The sequence below is a fragment of the Glycine max genome, chromosome 11 (genome assembly GCF_000004515.6).
Source record: "Glycine max cultivar Williams 82 chromosome 11, Glycine_max_v4.0, whole genome shotgun sequence".
Classification (NCBI taxonomy): domain Eukaryota; kingdom Viridiplantae; phylum Streptophyta; class Magnoliopsida; order Fabales; family Fabaceae; genus Glycine; species Glycine max.
Window position 1 is genome coordinate 37325757 of NC_038247.2, and position 12465 is coordinate 37338221.

The 12465-nt window shown below is 27.3% G+C and overlaps 1 protein-coding gene across 2 annotated transcripts; it reads right to left on the reverse strand.

Moving 5' to 3' along the window:
* Positions 1-2769: 2769 nt before the first annotated feature.
* Positions 2770-5970, reverse strand: LOC100795655 (uncharacterized). 2 transcript variants are annotated; one of them, XM_003538413.5, is made up of 4 exons: positions 5356-5970; positions 4809-5083; positions 3139-3333; positions 2770-3030 (listed from the first exon to the last, which is right to left on the reverse strand). In XM_003538413.5, exons 1-3 carry the CDS (start codon positions 5630-5632, stop codon positions 3268-3270), a joined length of 618 nt encoding a protein of 205 aa, XP_003538461.1. In that variant the 5' UTR covers positions 5633-5970; the 3' UTR covers positions 2770-3030; positions 3139-3267. The 2 variants fall into 2 exon arrangements, with proteins under 2 accessions (XP_003538461.1, XP_040862851.1); XM_041006917.1 differs by having other exon boundaries at positions 3139-5083; positions 5356-5964.
* Positions 5971-12465: the final 6495 nt, after the last annotated feature.

Below are 12465 nucleotides of genomic sequence, written 5' to 3' on the forward strand. Positions count from 1 at the left end.
ACTCATTTACTAACCTTTCCAACTCTTCAAAATCCTCAAAAGTATTCTTTCTCCTCCTAATAGCTGTAACTCCATGGAAATAATGTGTATTTCAGTCCCCAAAGGCCAACCATTTTGTACGTTGGAACCAAATCACTTCCTCTTTCCTTAATACCTCATGATGCTCTTGCCAGAAAGAATTTTGCCTATCCTCGAGGTAATTATCATAATTATCAGAATTATTCCCAACTGTCTGGACACTTTATCAAGAACTTGATTCTTTATGTAATTTTACATACTTAATATTTAAAGACATAAATAAATATATAATTTTACTATATTATAAAAAAACATAATAATAATACTAGCAAGAAAAATATTATTAATATTTATTTAAATATATTGTCTTACTTTAAAATGTATTGACATAGTTTATTTCTTTAAAAAACCATGTTAGCCCAGACTGGATGTAGACTAAAAGGATTTCATAAAAATAATTACTGACATATTTATTTATGAAGTCTAGTGCCCAATCCGTCTCGCCCATATATTTATTAGCAACATTAAACACCAGTAATAAAAGAATATTATATTTTTTTATTTATGAGAATCAAGATATATAATAATAAATCTATAATAATTTACGTATTTTACTCGATCAACGAGCTACACTCCCTATTACGGATTAGAGAGCGCATTTATTAATGCTTATTCAAGCTGATGCTTAGAGTATTTAAAATAAAATAAGTTAATACAATAGAAAAGGAGTTATAGTGAGTTAAAATGTAATGACGTGAGGTCATTTATAGGATCTATTTAGCAAAGTTTCTAAAGTTGTTGAGTTAGAAAGAAAAATGACAAATTATATATATTATAAAATATGTATTCATTTAAAATATGTAAGGGCGGGGGGAGGGTAAGACTCATGCAATTTATTTTATATTTAATGATAAAAATTACATTAAAAATTAATATGTTGTGATTCTACATAAAGAGATTAAAATTTCTGAAACATGAAATTTTGAGTTCAACTTTAAAGTTATGTACTTGAAATAAAATGTTGAGAGAATTATAATTCTAACGTATGGCAATATTCTAAGAAACAAGCCTCTCACTTTTATCTAATAAAATATAAAATATTATTAACATTCCTCTTTTTATTAATGTACACTAAAAATATTCCAATGTGTGAAAGAGAATCTTTGATAGGAATTTCATTCTTCTTTTCTCTCTCTCTTCTTCTCTTTTTTTTTTAATAAAAAAACAACAATATTGAAAAGTTTAAGCTGAGAGATATAAATTTAAACTCAAGCCATACAATTATTGTAAATGAAATGTTTACTGAGCAGAAAAGCCAATTTGATATTCCCTTAAAAATTAGAGTTGGGGGTTTCCATATAGTTTTTTTTTATATAAAGTTTACTTTCGACTTTTCTTTGCATAAAATCTGTTCGAATTTTTTTACCATAAATTTTTAAGATTACACCAAAGAGTAAAATTGGTACCCCCTTCAAATTATAGATAAATAAATGGACAATACATTAATATTAACTTTTTCACCGGAGTTTGTTTTCTAAACTTCTTTGTCTTTTGTTTAATGATGCATTGAACTGGTCCTACTATTTAAAAACTAAAAAACAAATACAGGATTGTTGAAGTTGTCAAATTTATTCATGGTTGTAAAACGTATCCCCGATCCAATGAATCTAGGGCTACCCGTAATTTTGGGGTCGTCTTTAAATCAGATCCTCCATGCATGCACTAGTCAACCAATTTGACGGCCAAATCTAGTCTTTAACCCAAGCAACTTAGCCCCAAAGCCTGACTAGACCAATGAATAATAGTAGTGGGCAAAGATTGTAGCAATGGGGCATCATGAGGTGGAAACAATTATTAGTTTTGACGAGAGAAAGCTACAATATGGAGAAAATTGATCTTTTATCTTCATAAAGTGTTCTCTCCTAATTTACATATATAAGATTTTTTTTGTTTAACAAAAAAGTTGAATATATATAACAAGTTTTTTTTTTTGGTGGGCAAAATTTATATTTAACAAGTTTTTTTCTTTGGTAGGGCAAAGCCAAATACAGAGATAAAAAGTAACTTTCCAAGATTAATATATTCAACTTAATCAATAGCAGAAACAAAAAATATATTGATTAGTACTTTTATATAAATTGTAAAATTAAAAGTAACAAAAAAGAAGAAGAATTCACTATAATCATTGGACTAGTTAAGCTTGGCAAAATTTGTTGGATGCAAATCCATCAATAATTAACAATGTAAACAAATTTATTGGTATTAATGTCATTCACAATGTAAACAAATTTATGATTTATTTTATTTCTGAACGAGGATGGAATAGAAGAAAAAAAACGTGAGAAGTTGAAAATTAAAGAATAATAAACGTTCGGACTTTGAGACTGTTATTATGACTTATGACTAAAAGTAATGTTCTATTTTTTTTAAAAATAAAATAAAATTGAAGAGTCTGTAAAAAATTATGTATTTTTTTATGGCAGAGCCACCCTGCAAGTTAGGTAAAAACTGACATTTTGTATTTTTGTATTAAAATAAAAACTAGATTTTTTTTGTTAACCCTTTAATATTTATTTTATGGCCATCGTCATATGATTATTTGAACTACCCATGTTTTATTTCAAACTTTATTTTAAAATGTGGTATGCGTATAGGAAAACGTCAATTTTAAAAAAAAAATCAAGATATATATCCCTTGATTGCTAAAAGCCTAAAACACCAAGTTAGTGCAACACTAGGAATCCGGTACCATATAACAATCCCTTAATTTTTATATATACAAGAAGATATACACGAAACAATTGCAAGGGGAAAATAAGAATAACAAAACAAAATAGTTATACATAAATCGCCAAAGATGAAGCTCTATTGTACATATATTAATTAGTAATTATACCTAAACACCATTCAACAACTTTATGTATCATGGCAGCGGTAGAGTGTAAACTTCTATGACAGTATCCGAGGTTAGAAAAGTTAGGTGTCAAGGTTACTGGCATCCTTTGGATAAACCTAAAATAAAGAGAAAAAGAGTAACAATTAGGTTTTGGTTTCACAAAAATCACTATTTAATTTTACAAAAAAATAATAGTTAGTCTTTCGTAGTTAAAAGATAATTACCGTAGCATCCCTTGACGCACGCAAGGACATAATATGATGAATAGCTGTAGCTCTGTTAGTTGAAAAATATCATATATACGTATAAATTGATATTGATATATCCTTTAATGTTGTAGTGGCACAGTGACTTCATTTGATTCTTTCTTCTTGAGGAATCTTCAGATACCTAGGATACCCATTTTTGCAAGCTGAAATCTGCGAATACATAAAAAAAAGTAGAACATGGTTAATGCCTCGATCACTTTTTTATCTGTTTGTTCAGATAAACATGTAAAATATAAAAAAAAATGTTACTACTAATATTATGGTGTGTGAGGCACGTGGGAATAACTTGTTCATGTCGTCTGACTAGGTGAGAGAAGCCCATCAATTAACTGTTCTTGTTAGTGGGCAACCTTCAACTTGCAAGGTGCCAATTGGAATGGCATCATGACAACATTGAAGGCCGTGATCTTAGGCTACAAAATTAATAGTTTAAATCAAAATAAGCTAACGTATCTCTGCATACCCCCACATGATCAAATACATTACCTAAATTTGTAAGAAAAACATTGATTTAACCAGAAATACATGAGATTTCTTGTTTGACATTTAATTGATCATTTTTCATCCTGATCAATTCATTTGAGGTAAAATAATATTTCTAATTATTATTTTATGTTCAAATCAAGAATCAAATCCAAAGATTTTAATTAAAAAATTCAAGTATTAAATCACTTATGCCAATAACTTTTAATAGATATTTATGAATTAAAATTATATATTATCCACTTTAGTCATCAATTAAGGTCTTCTATTTCCCATTTTATCTTATAAAGATTCTTTAGACACAAGGATGAACTAGACTTTAGAAAAAGATTTATATGTGAGACCAAGTATTATTTCGATTAAAAATATTTTTTTTTATAAATACTATAAATTGAAGAATTGATGAGGAGTCCAACATCCCCATACGACCGCATATCCTCTTCTGCCCAATTTCCAACCAGCTCAATTTGGCTGTTTTGAAAAGTCAACAAACTATGTTGCCAAAGCTGAAAAAATAAAATACTAAAATGCAAGCACCAATTTGAATTTTGCATTCAAGCATTCATTGGAGGAGGAATTGTCACCAAACAATTGACCTTCCAGAGAGGGTGGGAAAATCAACCCTCCTATATATTAACCCCAATAAATAAGACCACAACGAAGTTTCCTTGATCATCAACAACGGTACTTAGGTGGGGCCTCACTACCTCACGAAAATCCCAATTTCTTCCCTCCGTGTCCACCCCGCGTTACCATAACAATAAAGTGAAAACTAATTTAGACTCGAAATTTAAGTAGTTACATAATGAGTAATGAGTGTATCTCAATTAATAACAATAACACACGGTTGAATTCGAAAGAAAAACTATATTTGATCTTTCAATATGATATATTCTTAGAAAAAGATAAAGGACTTTAAATATGATTAAATAAAAAAAATTGAGTAGTTTCTACGATATCTATCTTAGATAACTTTGTTAGAGTCATTATACCATTCAAAAAAATACCAAGTTTCAAAATTATGCTATTTTCTTGCCAAATTAATCTTATTCCACTTAAACACGCAATTATTTTAATTTTAAAAAAAATGGCTTTGGTGGGAAGAAAGTGGCAAGTAGAGTGTATGAGGGGGAGACACTTACAGCTTCAATATCAATTTTGTAGACCAAAAGCTTTCTTCTTTCCCTGCAACTTGTTCTGTAGGCCACCACAACATGCCCCACGGCCAACGCACAAGAACACACGAACAGAGCTATTTCGGTGGCACGAACATACCCACTTCGATCAATACCCGAAACACTGAAGATGTAAACTGCTTTGAACGACACAAACATCAGAGACAAAACAGAGCACATGGTCGTGATCCCCAAATAAGGTCCATGCGAAAGCCTTGGTCCATCACACAAACTATAAACACCTATACAAAAATAAAAATAAAAAGTTAACAACCCGTTAAACAACCTTCAAAAGGGTCCTCGATAATCACTACAAAATCACACCTTTCTTTTTGTGTGTGCAAGCACTTAATACTAGAAAAATAATGAATTAGGCGACCAAATTTAGCGACGGAAACTTAATTTCCTTCACTAATTCTAGAATCACCAAATTTTGGTGACGAACTTTTCATAAAATTACATGTTCCGCTACTGATTTCAATTTACTACTGTGAATTTGAGTATATGTACTTACAGAAGATGATGAAGGATCGTATTATTGACACAAGGGGAATATCAATGAGAGAGTATCGAAAATCGTAGTTGTGGAAATGGGAAGCGAGAGTTTCCATGGAGAAAGAAGATTGAGAAAGCGAGGAGAGCAGAGCAGAAGGAACAAGTGCATCGGCAATAACAAGGAGAACCGGGGCGGAGAAAAGAAGAAGCGATATAACCATAGTGATCAAGAAGAAGAGAGTCTTCAAGCCCCTCAATATTCTTTTGGACTTCTCTTCTTTTGAGGAAAAACCCATGTTGGAATGAATGATCCAATTCTAATCCTGGCTCAGCTTATAATATATGAGGGTTTGTTGCAAAAGAAATAACTATATATGTGATGTGTTGTTGTGTGTTGTGGTCACAAGGGGAACGAGGGAGAAGGTTTTAATTAAGAGGGTGAAGAATTAGAGAGAGAAGGGACGGAGCAAGGAAGGTGCAGGCCAAGGTGCAGCAATTTTGACCGGACTTGTCCACTCTTTGAGTGATGACAAATGCTTGGGACTTTACACGCAGACCCCCTTATGGGTCATATAGAGGCTTCTCAACACAACACTTTCTCTCTCTAAACCAACGGCATTACCTAAAAGCTTAAACCACAATTACCTATATTTATGCTTTCATGTTTATTATTATTTTTGGTGAGGGCTATTCCCTGTGTGTAGCAACAACTGCCAGATTCAGTTCTAGATCTTTGACACGTGTCCCCTTGGTTGTTCCTACTTCTTAATGATCTTTGATGGGTTGGTGTACCACGTCATTCCACATGTAACATGTTTGTGATGGGATGAATCTTTTTCAAGTGAGTTTTTTAAAGAGGATTTTTTGTGCTATTACCATATTAAAAAATCACATTAACGGCTTCCCTAGATGAGAGATAGTATAAAATATAAACCTCCATTCCATTTAAGAGTGGATTTGAATGGTAAGAAAAGAGAAATATGATTAAGTAAGGAAAAAAAGTTATTACCATAATAAGTAATCTTATAAGAAAGGAAAATAATAATTGAAAGAAAATAAAGTTCAAATGAGATAGAACAGATTGAGAAAAAGTGAATACATAAATACAATTGCTCATAGTAAAATTGAAATGTGACATCTAAAACATAAATGGAACTATTGTACAGATATAAAATTATGTAAAAAATAATCCTGTGGCTAGAGTTAGTATGTGGTCAACAACATGATCTTTTACCATTTCATTTCAAGATCGATGAGAAGACATTACTTTTGTTTTTCATTTGGGGGTCAGAGGGTATGTGATTACTGATTACAATATATTTCTGCTAATCAAGCGGGTATGGTGGAACCGAAAGATTGTTAGCATGTGATCACATGCTGTAGTTTGTCTTTTCGAGTCATACAGTTTATTTTAAAAACATGTATACAATGAACTTTGTTTTGTTCTGTAGAGGAGCATACAAAGTAGAAACTAAAAACTATTACTAACTGTAAGAGGATGATGATGTGATAGTATATTATTTGTGGTTCATACAGCCTAATTGAATTCACCATCATTCCTATCTAGCTATCACTCAATCAATTTAGCATGTATTCTCGTCCTTTTTGGTTGGCATGGGATTCTCTTGCCCAACAGACTTTTTATATTTTGTTTCTGTTACAGTTATAAATTATGATTTGCAACAGACGAACCGAATACCATTAGTAATATTATATATATAGTGAGAGAAAATAGAGATTTATTAATGTATATCTATATCTATCTACTTATTTTTTTTTTGGAAAAATTATTTTGATAAAGTATAATTCTGATTTTTTTTAAATACATCTAAAGTTTACTTTTATTAAAAACATTTACTTCTAAAAATAAAGTAAGTGCACAGTTGTATACAAGCAAATATTATATACGCACACTTTTTATATTAATAATTGTTAGTGCTATATTATTTATTGTAATTTTAAAATATACTTAGCTTTTCATAGACATTAAATTAATCGCATTCTAATATATTTTAATATAAAGGCTTCTTAGTAATATTTTTCCTTTTGTAACTCAATATATATAATTAATGATTAATTTTGAAGTTTTACTATTAGTTTTAAAATATATTTTGTTCATAAACTTAACCCTTTGTTTGGTTGTAAGGAAGGAAAGTGAGGGAATGGAAGTGAATAGGAGAGAAAAAAAAAGAGAAATAAGTGAAAAATAGGTTGGAAATAAAAGTTGTGTAGTTCAAAAAATAAATAAAGTTAAAATATTTAAACTTAAATTGTTTGGTAGGTAAGAAAAGAAAAAAATGACAATAAAAATATCATTTTATCCTTTAGTATTAACATTTATTTATTTATTATTGAGATATAAATATATATATATATATATATATATATAATGTTTCAAATGAAAAGAAATTTAAATGAAAAATAAGAATAATTAATTTTAACCGTTAAATTATAATCATAAAAATTGATGGTTGAGATTAAATTTAATTTTTAATATACTAATTTGTAGATTGGTCACTTCAAGAAACAATCTAAAATGTAAATTTTTAGTATCATTTTAAAAGTTAACTTTTAAAATCAATTAATAATGGATAAAAAAAAGTCTACCTTTATATGCCTCTTGCATAGACTTACAAACAATGTAAAAGGTATTTTTTTAATTAATGTAAAAAGTCTTTTATGTAATAATACTTTCTCCATTGGATAAAGGTGATGTATTAAAAATTAAATTTTAATCTTAGACATCAATTTTTGTAATTATAATTTAATAGTTAAAATTAATTCTTCTCATTTTAATTTTTTTCTCATTTGATACATCTCCTATATAGGAAAAATTAAAAACTTATTTTCCTTTTCACTCATCCACTAAAAGTTCGGTGAATATTGATTTTAAATTTATTTTATATTTAAAGTCCTAATATAATGTTTAGAATCAATCGCTAATGATGTTAAAATAGATATTAACAACATTCCAAAAAAAGTCTTGTTCATAATACTCACCAATTTTAGCATATTTGAAAATGTTAAAATAAAATAAAGTACCTCAATATTTTTAGAGATTAATTTGATGACTTTTTTACAATCCAAAATAATGCAATCCAAAAAATATTAACCCCAATGATACAGCCTAAAAAATATTTATTTCAATAATACAAAATATTGTATCAAATGAAAAATCGATTCCCGTTAAACTGATTTCTCACTTGCTTTTTTTTTTCTTTTTTTTTTTACAGTACTTTCTCCTGAAATTAATTTCTAAAGTATTATTTTTTTTTCATAGACATTATGGAATCGATTTTAGGGGAACCAATTTCATAATGTGTGTTTTATTTTTTTCTTTTCAAAATCATGTTATGAAAGCAGTTCCTGTAATACAAAAATAAGCATATTTTTATTCCTTATATCTTTATTTTGTAATAATCTTACCAAAAATACAATATGAAGTAACATTAAGAATATTTCTGATTTTAAAAAATAATAATACGAAAATAAAGATGTTATTCCTTATATCTTTATTTTCTAGTAATTTTACCAAAACCACAATATTCACTATTGTATTAACTAACAATAGTGAGTAAAAACTCATAAAAATTATTCGCATAAAAATCATAGAATATTTTGATACCAAAACTAAAAAAATAATAAATAAAAATATAGAGTCAAAAGACTAAATAAATCAAAAAAAATTCATAATCAATAAATAAGTATTTTTTTTAAAAATTAAATGGTTTTTTTATTTGTTTTAATGTGTTAAAGTTTTTATTTTGCTAATATATATATATATATATATATATATAATTTATCTAGAATAGTATTTTTTTTTAAAATAATTATTCCTTAAATGAAATCAAGTTTATCTAAATTAAAGTAGATGGAAAAAAAGACTTAGATAAATAAAGAAAGTTTATCTAAAATAAGTGACTTAGATAAATAAATAATTATTTTTGTTTATGATGTTTTACTGTTTAAAGGTTAATGTAGTCCTTAAATATAAGTTGTCAATTAAATATAAATTTTATTAACAACAAAAATAAGTTTTGTTCTATTGTTGGTAATTATATATATATATATATATATATATATATATATATATATATATATATATATATTGTAATTTAAATATTTTAACTCAATTCAACTTGTTGGTTATATATGTTTTTAAATTTCAAATATTATAATATATATAAATTATTCATAAAGCATAAGTCTTAAAATTTACACAATAAAACATATCACAACAATAGTGAGTTCATCAATCATCATCATTATGATTTATTCATCAAACATTATTATCAGTAGACCATCAATCATCGACACCAAAGACATATTTGACTTCATGGAGATTTCACATTTTACGCGATTAATCGAGTAAATATCTTAACATAATCACATTTTAATCAGTCAAAAAGACTCAAATTAATCCTAGAAAAAAATATAATTTTATCGAAAATAAATAAACATGAATAATGCTTAACTCGATCAGACTTACAAATATCTTAATATATCTAAAAATTTATCCACTCATCCATTGTATGGGTAAATTTCCTTTAGCCTCACCCCCAACTAGATCTGGATCCTCTCCTTTAGGTTTTCTCTCCATCAGAAATATTATCCAGGATGAGACATATGAAATTAAAAATATAAAAAGGTATAGAAACATATTAATCTTGTTTACCTCTCTTTGACACTTCAAAATTCAAACGAAATTCCATTGCATAAATCGACAATCACTGCCATTGGTTTGGAACTAATCCTTTATTTCTTTGCTGCCACCGTGAAACACAGCCACGACTCCATCAATGCCGCCACCGCATCGACTTTTTGTCAAGGCCATCCGTTATTATATTTACTGCATTTATCTTGGTAATTTCTTAGTGTTGTGGAGATTATGGAAACAAAGCACCAACGATATCCATGCCAATTATAATAATTAACAGATTCAACCAATTGTGTGTTAAAAGTATAAAAATATGATGAACAATAAAAAAGAATCTTTTAAATTTCACTGTAATTTTGGACTTTATGGTTACTCTATGCATTGTTCTTGTTGTTTTATCATGGAAAGGTGGAATTAGTATTTAACAGAAAGAGGTAATTCTAAATGCATTTGTCAAATGATTTATAAAACCAAAGTTATTAGTTTTTTTCAATTGTCTTTCTAGTTCATTTCAAAAGAACAACCACCTTAATTAGATGTATGTCTGGTGTTACAATAAGTAAGACATTGATGCCTTTTCAAGCTAAGTTTTCACCCACAACCTCAAGGACCACAAAGAGAGACAGTCACGGAATTGAAATGTTTCTGAAGGAGAGGATCCAGATCCGTAATACAATAACTACACAAATCTTATCACATTAGGTGAAGTTAGTTTAAAAGATTATGGCGGCTTTCATTCACATGTAACGGCAGCTTATAGTCGCCATTATTATTTAAAAAAACTTTAAAATATAATAAAAAGCCCACACATTAACAAAAAAAAAAAAAAAACTAGTTAAAAAAAAGGAGCAATCTGAAATCGTCACAATCATAACTAGTTAAAAAACTATCTTTATTTTTAAGAAATAAAATAAAAAATAGTTAAAGAAAATAGTGATAGTAATTTTTTAGAAAGAGTGACAATAATTACATATTGAAGGTCCACGAAAGAAATAAAAATAGTTATATATATTAAAAGATAATTTAGGAATAAAAAATATAATTATCTTTATTAATAATTATAAATTATATGTTTTTAAATTTTAGACGTGATTTGAAGAAAGGGATTGTTCCTTAATGCGTCTAAAATTTTATCTCATGAACCTTAACTTCTCCCACGCTATTCTCACCCCTCCGATCTTGTTGGGAGTTGATTGAAATTTTAAAAAATAAAAGAACTTAATTAAATATTTTTTTAAAAATAAAACGATTAAATTAATAATTAAGTCTTATTTTCAACATGAAATATTTGAAATTAAAGACGAAATCAAATCAAATATGTTATAATATTTAAATTCAACAAAAAATAATATATATTTTGGCAATTACAATTAGAAATTAAATAAGTACAACGCAATTATTATCATAATATGATGTGAGAATTATATCACTAGTCTATTTTGCTCAAATAAAATTATTTTTCATGAAAAATATTTATAGTCTTCAAAAATATTGTATCATTAATTACAATATTCTGCTTTAAAATTTTAAAAAACATGTCTTTCCGAATAAACCAATTTGAATTGATTATGTGAGTTTTGTCTAATTTAAGATTAGTTTAAAATAATTTTACACCAATTATTTATGAAACCAAATTTCAAAGTTAATTAAATTAATATATTTTCTCGATCTAAGTAATCTAACTAACAAATTCTGTCTAATAATTAAAATTAATTTTTAACTCGTGTGATATACAGAATAAGTAGTTCGTTATATATATATACATATATATATATATATATATAACACATTTCACTTGCTAAATTATACGTCAATTTAAGTGAAAAAATAGAGTAACAAAAAATTAGTGCCTCAGTTTTGTATTTTGTAGAGTTAATATTCATATTTTCTTTAATAATTGGAGTATTTATCAACTAATAACAACCAAAATTAATCTTTGAAAATACTGAAATATATTTTCAAAAGACAGACATTTTCCAACAACTTTTTTTATACACACAAACATTAATCGAATCCATAACCAGATCTCATAGTATATATGTTTGACTGTTTGTAGAGTTAATAGTTAATACTCATATATTTGAGTTGAACCTAGTGATTAAATAAATGTAGTCTGATAACTGTAGTGTGGAATAGAGCAGTCAAGTCAAGCGCGCCAAATATGATATATAGCCATAGCCGACTCTAGCCGTCACACCAACACAATTAATTTATGCCACGGAGTATATTTGCTTCTAGATAGATAGAGTAAACTATTTTTAATTTTTTAATACTACTAATATACAAGTTATACCTAGTACATAATTCAAATTTACTATGATAGTCTGAAGGAAAATCTGTTGACTTGAACTCTAATTAATAAAGTCTTATTTTACAAAAAACATTATTTATTTTTTAAAATACAAGAATTTAATCTGATTTGTTTACTTAATATAAATATGAATTTAATTTTCTAAATGTTAGCCTATTATG

Coding starts and splice junctions, on each gene's coding strand:
- LOC100795655 (XM_041006917.1), bottom strand. CDS start 5,632: ATGGGTTTTTCCTCAAAAGAAGAGAAGTCCAAAAGAATATTGAGGGGC. Junction 5,084..5,355: donor ACGATCCTTCATCATCTTCT/GTAAGTACATAT, acceptor ATTTTTGTATAG/GTGTTTATAGTTTGTGTGAT.